This window comes from Perna viridis, chromosome 3, assembly GCF_037379345.1.
Source record: "Perna viridis isolate PV_CMFRI_1.1 ecotype Kerala chromosome 3, ASM3737934v1, whole genome shotgun sequence".
Lineage (NCBI taxonomy): Eukaryota > Metazoa > Mollusca > Bivalvia > Mytilida > Mytilidae > Perna > Perna viridis.
The window spans coordinates 27,731,892-27,742,059 of NC_142447.1; the positions used below are offsets into that span (position 1 = coordinate 27,731,892).

At 35.4% G+C, this 10,168-nt stretch overlaps 1 protein-coding gene across 2 annotated transcripts; it reads left to right on the forward strand.

Moving 5' to 3' along the window:
* Positions 1 to 1,472: 1,472 nt before the first annotated feature.
* On the forward strand, positions 1,473 to 6,138 carry LOC148621688 (uncharacterized). Of its 2 annotated transcripts, XM_088576320.1 has the most exons (3): positions 1,473 to 1,981; positions 2,953 to 4,836; positions 6,004 to 6,138. In XM_088576320.1, the coding sequence occupies exon 2, from the start codon at positions 2,956 to 2,958 to the stop codon at positions 4,834 to 4,836; it is 1,881 nt and encodes a 626-aa protein (XP_088432446.1). In that variant the 5' UTR covers positions 1,473 to 1,981; positions 2,953 to 2,955; the 3' UTR covers positions 6,004 to 6,138. The 2 variants fall into 2 exon arrangements, with proteins under 2 accessions (XP_088432446.1, XP_088432448.1); XM_088576322.1 differs by lacking the exon at positions 6,004 to 6,138 and having other exon boundaries at positions 2,953 to 5,232.
* Positions 6,139 to 10,168: the final 4,030 nt, after the last annotated feature.

The following is a 10,168-nucleotide window of genomic DNA, read 5'->3' on the forward strand; positions in this document are numbered from 1 at the left end:
GATCAAAATTATTCTGAGATGAAAAAGTAGGATCCAAGTTTTTCTCAGTAAAAAATGCAGGATCTAAATTTTCCCCAGATAAAAATGCAGGACAGGGCTAAGGATTTTAAAGTATGATCTCTTATTGTTCTGATATTTAATTGTTTGTTTTACAAAAAAATGATTTCAGTACTTTTCTCTTAAAAAAAAAGGTAAAATATTTTATCCCAATTTAAACTAATGGTTGCTCCCTGACTCAAAGGTTTATTTGGATTTTATTACTTCCAATTTATGTGCAATTATTGTAAATTGTCATCTTTTTATCTTTGAAATAAAATGTTGAACTTGAATGACTTTGATGTTTATTTAGTTCTCACAGCCAACTTGAACTTAATGGAAGACTTGAAAATATTGTTTACAAATAATTTATAAATTAATGAAGTTTTTGAGAAGCATTTTAGCTTTTTTATGTTGTCGGTCACCATTAAGTCTTAAGTGGTCGTAATCTTTTTTTTTCAACCACACCATTATTAAAACTCAGTGGTATTATATATTCCTTCACGATATTTTTCTATGAATGAGGTTAGAAACGGACAAATTTCGATTTTTAAACAAATTAACTAATGAGATATAAATATTGGTTCTCGAGAAAAATGGGGTGGTCGAAACCATCCCTGCCCCAAGAGCTTGAAAAGGTATAGCGGACCCGGGAAGACATTATACTGTACCAATAAACAAAAGTTTATTTGTGCAGGTATATCGAGTATACCAAACGAGTAATTTCAGACGCATATAATTTCTGGGGGCATTTTCCATTTGCGCCAAAAATAGGTCTTTTGTGCCACGACTCTTATGCGCCAGAACTCCTTTTGCGCCAGTTTACTTTTCGATTTATTCGTAATTAAATTCCGCCAATAAATTAATTATCCTATTGGTAAATTTATATTTATATTGATTTAGTGCTACATTAGATGCGTGGTGTGATTATTGTATGTTATTCGCCATTTTTTTAAATCTCTATAATTCATTGTTCATCTCTTTGGCAAGTATAATTATAAAATATAAGAAATAAAAGACTTATTTTAGTTAAGACATGGAAATATAGACCGTCCTCCTTTTTTTCGGGCTTGGGACCGGCAGATTTCCCCTGCGCAGGTAAAGTCCATTAAAAAAAATTGTTTTAATATAGCACGCAGATATCTCTAATCTTCTTAGCTTTAATTTATTCATTCCTATCTCATTTTCTTTATTTTATGATCGTTTTACTGTAGATTTTTACCGTTTTGGTATTTAATTTCCTTATTTGTGCTTGCCGCAAAAGGTAGTCATTTTACGGCGGAAAAGTACTACACGGAAAAAATATTTGTCGCAATTTAACTACGATTTTTTATCCAATTGGCCTACAAGGACGATGTCCATTTCTTGCCACTCGAAGCAGGCTCTGTATATTTACAGACAAAATAGTGAAATCGCTGGGGTAAAAGTTTTGTTTTCGTTGTTGCCGGATACTCCTTTAGTTCACACCTATAGATCTGCTTTTGAATTACATTAACCAAGTTGTTTGAATCGGTTCGTTATATTCATTGACTTGGCGTTGCAAGCCTTTGATACCAGATTCGTGTAGTTTTATACGAAGTCGGTCGTAAAACTTCCACACCATCTAGCAACGTGACATAAACCGTTCTTTACTTTTCTACGTGATGGTACATAGTCGACATAACTCAGAAGCTGCTGAACTGTTTGTTTTTGTTTTTGTTTTTTGTTTTTGGTATACCATTTAATTGCTGCCGATTTGGAGCATCGTTCCTCAATTCGGTAAATCTTAAGGTCAATCAACGATTTGGTTATTTTAGTAATGCTACCTGGATACATTCAGAATCTAATCGAACTTCTACATTACCTAGTAGCGTTGTCGTGTCCAGTTTGGATTTGTTCTCGAAAATTCGTCTAGTCAATTATAGCTTCACACAAGCGGGAACCTAAAATTTACTCTCTGTTAAAGGTAAATAAATTAATTTTAATATCTTGACAACTTGACTTTTCTATTTCTCTTTTCTTATTTGAATATGATTTAAACGTTTATGAATATAATAACAGTAATTAAGCTTCCTCATAATTTTTTAAGTTTTTGCAACATTTTAACATTGTGTCAACTATTGCGGTCTTTTCCCACTAATGACAGGTCACTTATGTCACTGCACTTGGAATTAAATAATTTTTTAACCGATTGTTGTGTACGATTAGTTGTTTTTGAAGTTGAGACACGGAGAATGATTTCACCTTTTGAATTCATAATAATCAATTCAAGCAAAAAATCAACAAACATGTTTTTTGCCTCGTACAGATAATTGGACATGAAATGTTCATTACCTATCTATACGTGAAAACACGAAATTACAAAAAATCCCATATTGTATTACAAAGGATATTTACTAAGAAATAATAAATTATGATTTGGTAAGTTTTGCTGATTAAAGTCAAACGATGACTAGGTTGACACAGAATACATGAGATTAAAGAATAGAGTCAGTGGTTTGCAGGTATGATAAATATATAGTGACAGGTTTAATGAGCCAAATTTTAATGAAGAAAATACAAATTGGCATTTTTATTGTTGTTTATTTCCATTCATATTTGTTTTATGGTTGAAATATTTAATATTTTCTAATCGATACATTTTTGGTGTTTTCATTTGAAACGTTTCATCTGCACCGGCAAGTTGTATGTACCAGGTGATCTAAGGTACGGGTTTTAGAAATATCTTGTCTAATCTTATATCACCTCTTAATATATTTATATGGTTTGGAAAAACAAATCTTGAATTGAAGCATATGAATCATGACGCCTGATTAAAGAATAATTAGTAGTTTGAAAGGTCGCGTTTCGATATATTCTTTCGACTTCAAATTTTTCGAACTCTATTGTTGACTTTCAGTAAGCATAACTTACACTGAATTTTGTTCTCGGTTTTAGAAAATGTTTCCCGTCACGTTATTCACCAGCTTTCTTGTGTTTGGCGCCATAAAGGGTGATGAAGAGACGGGGATAGACATTGCAAGTGCTCTACTTGCCGCGGGCTCATCAAGTAGTTCCAGTTCCATCAGCAGTAGTAACAGCGGGGGAGGCGGTGGTGGAGCATTAAGTGGCGGAACTAGTCTTTGGGAACAGATTTTTGGCGCCGATGCGACAGCATTTGGTGGCCAAGGTGGAAATCCATTCAGCGATTCCTTTTTAACCGCCGCTGCCACTGACATGGGACTTGAGGGCATGGGAATGTTAGCACTCATGCAATCAATGAACTCTCAAACAAAGACTTCTTCGCATGGTGGTCCGTCTGTATCTGGATTAAATTCTGCTGCAACATCTTCGGCAGCAGGAGGAGGAGGTTCTTTTGTTCAAGGAGCTATTGGCATTGGCACCAGTAGCCACTCTGCTGGTGGAATAGGAGGACATTTTTCAAATAGTTTTTCAAATTTTGACGGAAGAGGAACGACAGGGGGCGAATTGTGGCATACTTTCGGTAGTGGCGCTGGTGCACTTGGTGGTAGAGTGGAAACTGGCTTCGGGGGTGGTGCAGGAGGTTTTGGAGGGGGTGTTGGAGCTGGTTTTAGTGGAAGTGGACGAGCTGGATTCGGAGGAGGGGTAGGTGGAGGATTCGCCGGTGGTGTAGGAGCTGGATTTGGAGGAGGTGCGGGTGTTGGATTCGGAGGTGGGGCAGGTGGGGGATTCGCAGGCGCTGCAAGAGCTGGGTTTGGAGGGGGCTCGGGTGCTGGTTTAGGTGGTGGTCTCGGAGCTGGTGGCGGAGGTAGTTTCGGAGGAGTTGCTGGAATCGGCGGTAATACTAAATTTTTAAGAAATTCCATAGGTAACAACATGGCATCAAGTTCAGCAACAACCAATGCACTTCTACAAAATCTTATCCTTGGAGACTTAGCCTCCAGTAACAAACAATCAATTATTTCCAACATAAACACGAATGCGTTCTTATCAGCTTTAGTAGAGGCTAGACAAGATCGAAGGGCTTTAATGGATTTTTTGCGCGATTCAAAAATGAGAGATCGTTTGACAAACGAACAAAATATAGCACGTATAATATCAATACTTCACAGATTTAGTGCAAAGGATAGACAGTCACCGGTCATATTGGGCTTAGAAAGTTCAGGAAAAGTTTCAGGAGGTAATAGTGGACAAGGTGGTATAAATGCTGCAAGTGCTTTACTTGGGTTACAAAATCAGGTCATTTCAGGAGGGGCTGCCAATGGGGGCCGTCCTAAGCCTTTTCCTTTACCACAACCGTCTACAAAAGAAATTAATCTGAATATAGTAGTAAAAGGAGATAAATCCTCTTCCAAACTCTCCGAAGGAGATCTAGGATTTTCTGGGGACAGTAGCTTTATTGGAGCAGTTAAAGGAATAAGCAGATCAGACTTCAGTCATTCTGGTTTTGCAAACAATAATGAGGGCGGTAAAAGAGCTGCCAAGTTCTCATTCAAAAATCCACCTGATGGACAGCAATCATTTGGTGCTGGTGGCTCTGTAGACTTACAATCAGCTTTCTGGAAGGATACATCCAGCTCGGCTGGGATAAAGCCAATCCCTAATGGTGTTGCCGAGAAACAGTTAGCTCATTTAATGCAAGGCACAAATCGAGGTGATATGTGGCAAAGACTAACTGCAAGCAAAGGCACTGCACTATCAGCAAATTCAAACAAACAAGGATTTCTTGCAAAAGACAGTTTCATGAACGCATTAAACCCAGGAACACAATTTGAACATACTAGGCAAATAATTGCTTATCCAAAAGGATCGAAACCCATATATAACGCTCCTCAAGGAGCTGATCGCCACAAGGGTTAGGTGAGTTAAATGCGTTACAATGAATATTTCTAAAGCTAAAGTAAAGCACTTCAAAATATCTCAATAAAAAAAATTGTAAAAATCTGAAAGAAATGTTCGATGCGGTTTGGTTATGTACTTTGGTTTAAAAAATCTTATCTTATTATACCTACAGAATATTGTAAAAACAGTGTCTTTTTTTTACCAAAGAAGATCGAGAGCTCTGGTCTAATTATTTTCCGCCATTACTTCCGAAGATTGCCGACGGAACATTCACCTGGTTTAAAAATACTTTAACCTTGGTAAAAAAAAAATAACACTAACAGATATACAGCTACGCACGTGTCTTGTTTACAATTCCTTTCATCTATTTCTTGATTAGTTTTTTTTTTAAATAAATATGACAATTACTGACCATATTTGTGTCACATTATATCACAATCAATAAATTCCCAAAGGAACCTTGCGTTATATTCGAGCTTTTTTTACGGCTTGAGTCTGTCGGTCTTCCTTGCCGTTGATTAACCACTTAATTGGCTTTGCAATTATTTTTTTAAGAAGCGACCCTTACAGCACATGTGTGGATTAAGGTCACCGGAACCACATTCATACGAATTTATCACGGTCGATATTTTGTCTTGCAAGGCAATAAATATGTAGAAACATATTTCATGTATCTGATGCAATTTATTTGTGGATATCAAATGAAATTATACAGGAAAAGTACAATTGTACAATTTAGTAGAAATAATTCAAAGTTAAGGCATATTTCATCAGAAAATTTACGAAAATGATAGCTAATGCAGTTTTAAACTAAAATAATTGAATTCCTAAAGGTGTTTAAAGTATATAACACAACAATCCTAAAACGAATTATGAACATTTTTTTCTTTTAGTAAATCCATAGAATCCTCCGACTTTCCGTCCGTCCGTCCGTAAATAGGTTTCTGCCATATAATGATTTAATTGAATTTTATAATAATGACAGTTTTTTGTAACACTGAGGCCGCTATTGAATGTGAGGTCAAAGGACAAGGTTTATTTATTTCTGATTTTATGTGGAAAATATTGAATATATTTGTTATAATCATTAAATATTCATACGAATTTTCAAAAAGCACACACATACAAACAAACTTATACAAACGAAACAATAAATGATTTGTATGCAAGTACATTGCATTTCAGACTGTAATTATGGTGAACCGGAAAAACATTGACCACTGGTAGAATGTCCGATTGCTCCTTCCACCTAACCCATTGCTGAGATGTGGATATACCGGACTGGTTACTCCAAAGACCTTAAATAATAAAACACATGCTTTAGCCGTAGTTTTTTTATGATGCATCCATGTATAACAGCGCACAAAATGTATCATTTCTAACTGAAAAAAATGTATAATTGTGTTGTTTTAAAAAGAACATGTGATAGGTGTTACTGCTGTGTGTACATCCATTAAATATATGTCAGCTAAAACGTTAACTAGGTGACCCTTCATTGTTAAGTTTAGATTGATACTTAGCTTCAGCATGATCGTGTGTGCGGATTTTTATTTTCACATGTGAACCTCTGTGGTATTCTATGAAAGACCGATGAAGAATAATCAAGGGAACCAAGATTCTTGCGGAAATCAAAAGAAAGTAATTCAGGGACAAAGACCAGACATGCAAAACAGACACAAAAAAACAAAGAACATAAAATAACCAAAATAACCAAAATAATACATACAAAGTAACAGAAGTAAATGAACAACTCCACTAAAAACTGGTAGCATGAACTTAGATGAAACGGTAGGGTAAGCGTCCTCTGCTTTTCTAGAAACACCCGCTGAGTTGCTCATAAAAAGTCAAGTCTGGGTAGACTAAAGAGGAAAGGAAAACTATGTCACATTGAACAAATCAGTTTTCATGGTGCAGATGGATACACCGATCAACGAGTTCATGATGACGACCATAACTTCTGTAATGATGACTTCAGTCGTGTAGCATCATCGGGTGCTGAAGGATGTTGCCACAGAAAAAAAGGAAAGAGTAATCAAGGGAACCAAGGTTATAGTGGTGATCAAAAGAATGTAATCCAGGGACAAAGACCAGACATGGAAAACAGACATACACAACAAAGACAAAGTAACCAAAATCATACATACAAAGTAACAAAAACAAATGAAAATGAGCAACTAGGACTCCACTAAAAACTGGGAGCATGGACCAGGTGCACCGGTAGGGTAAGTGTCCTCTGCTTTTCTAGAAACACCCGCCGAGTTGTTCATAAAAAGTTAACAATTCTTTATTCTTTATCTCAAGTTCTTTGGGGTAAATGCAATGCATAAAATCCCCGAAACTAAGATTGTTTAACAATAATAGAAGTATGAAGAATTGAAAAATCATAGGTTTTAATGCTATTGTATTTTAATAATAACAATAATAATTTGAATAAGGGTAACAACAAAATTACTGAACACTAATCTGATTCATAATCAAGTCAAGCCAAAAATAAATCTTGCAAAATAGAGCAGCTGGTACCGCAATGGTCCTGACTTGGTACAGACACTTCAAACGAAATGGTTGGTTAAATCTAGGTGTTAAAGCGCGCTAAACCTCCCTCTTCCATTTCGGCTTGACTATACCAGTGGTGATTAAAAAGCATTTGCATGCTATTTTCATAATAGGTAAATCAGCGGTCACACCATGGCCAGCACAAAGAACATTTACAAAAACAATCATTACTCATTGTTTTAGAAGAAACTGAGTATTTTTCAACCAAGGACTGATATCTAGAAAAGAATTTGGTGAGAGACCTTTTGGTAGAATTTATTGCCCATGGACCAAATGCTAAACAAACGATTAAACTTCTGTTTAAGTCCTAGATACATATCCCTATGAGTAATGAATATATGACACTGATGTTTCTTTGACTTTTAAAGCGGGAGTATTTTAAAATTAAAAAACAGGGATGTAATCAATTGCAGCATCTGTGATCACAAAATTAGAGTGAAAACATCAGCCAAAATATAATGCTTACTACCATACTTTAATTGAACAATCACAAAAAGAGTATACTTCTGAAACAAAGATAACGAGGAAACGTAATTAAAGAAAAAAAAAAACAGATACGAGTTTTCCATGTTTCTGAAATAATTTTGCTATAGTTAGCTTCAACATAAAACGCAGCAATATATCTATAGAATAAAATTACAAATTCATAAATGCATTACCAAATTATCGTGAGTATATTTGAGTATACAACTTGTATAATTATTTCTTCCGAGAAAAAAAACAAAACAAAAATGCTCGTGCAAGGTTGTCAGAATCCATACCGTTGCTACCATGTCTACTTTAAAGCAATAAAATAGAGAATCATAATTGTTGAAAAGATATACTTTCTACAAAAACAAAGAAAGGTGTCGTGCAGAAAGTGGACAAAATATACTCAGCAGGAGGGAAAATGCAACACTTCCGTTAATTACGTTCAGATACCCATATCTCAGTTGATTTGAATAAAACAATGACTGAAATAAACCGAATATTTGACATTTGATTAGTGGAGCTCGTTCTGTGAAAATGAAGACTTTCCATTTTTTCTTTTTTGTTTGTTAAAAACTGACATTTTTTACCCAAAATGTCAAAATAGAACAACCTTTACTTTCACGTGACATTGGAGCAATGAAATTAACATACATTTTTCAAGTAGTAATTTCTAAGCAGCTTCATAAATTTTGATATGTAGGTATTTTGAATAATCCGATCCAATATCCTATTTATAGAGACATAACTAAAACTAAAGCTCGTCCGTAGGTTGGGAAGTAATTAGATGTGAAGTAAAAATATTACTTCAATAGCGATCACCGCGGTTTCCCCAGTACGGTTTCCCCAGTACACTATCGAAAAAAAAGTCATGTCCCGGAAGTAACAGAAAATGACTGTCCATACGGAGAAAATTCATCGTTTCCTTACCACAACCAATCTTATTAAAAGCCGACCTTCCAGCTCCGGGTTTTCTGTTATGTCGCGTGTGAAATAACAGAAAACCGGGAGCTGCGAGATCGGCTTTTAATTAGATTGTACGACAACGGGAAGGCCAGGAGCTAGACTTCGGTTGTCAGAGGCTTTGTATTGCGCTTGCCGTAAGGAGTATTTATTTTGGTGCTGGGAGCTTATCTCCAGCACTATTCCCAGGTATAAAAACTTTCTGGAACCAATTTTACTTATTAAAAGAAGTGAATATATGATCTCTCTTTAAAAATTCGGAAAAAAAACGTGGATGTAAATATGTGTATCTCCGCTGCTCCACTGTTGCTGTTGTCAAAAACCTAACCGCCTCGGAAAAAATATATAACTCCGATTGTTTTATCGAAATCAAAGCATAACTTTTCGAAGATAGGAAAGGAAATTGTCTTCTTCTTGGAATTTACAACTGTCAGTTGCGTCTGAATTTTGTAGTATACCCCATCCGTGGAGAACAGTATAAAAATAAAAATATTATTTTAATATGAAGTGTTCAGATTTTTGTCACAATATGACATGGGGTGATGTCAAGACTAATGAAAGTAGTATTTATGAATTCCAAGGGCTATACATTACATACTTATTGGGATTAAATATTACTCCCAGATGCTAAGTACTAACTTTGCGTATCCAGATTCAAGGCTGATGGTTTAACCCCCACCTTTTCGTACATGGGATTCGGTCCGTTTTAAAAGCGTGCGCAATACGCCGGCATGCAAGTACCAAAGGGATTTCTTAAATTGGATTCGGACGCCGAGTTGTGAATCGTACGGTAGTCTCACCGTCATTTTTAAAGCTTACGCTGGACTCTATGGCAAGCAAAACTGGACAAAAATGCTGATTATTAATATTAATATTTTGTTATAATTATTTCTAATTCATTTTTTAATATTTATAATTCAATTATAAATATTAATAAATTATAAATATTTAAAATTCAAGAAAGTAAACAAAAATGCCTATTTATAAATATTTATACATAATTATAAATATATACTATTGAATTATAAATATTTATAATTAAATAACTCTATATAACAATAAAGTTGAAAATGATAGCACTTTCCGGGTATCCTTTACACCCTTCATTCCGTGCGTTGTAAAGCTAGGATATCGTGGCTTCGGCAGGCAACTCGGCGGGTTTTTCTAGAAAAGCAGAGGACGCTTACCCTACCGGTGCACCTGGTCCATGCTCCCAGTTTTTAGTGAAATCCGAGTTGTTGATTTGCTTCTGTTACTTTGTACGTCTGGTTTTAGTTACTTTATGTTCTTTGTTGTGTATGTCTGTTTTCCATGTCTGATCTTTGTCCCTGGATTACATTCTTTCGATTACCGCTATAGGTGTAAT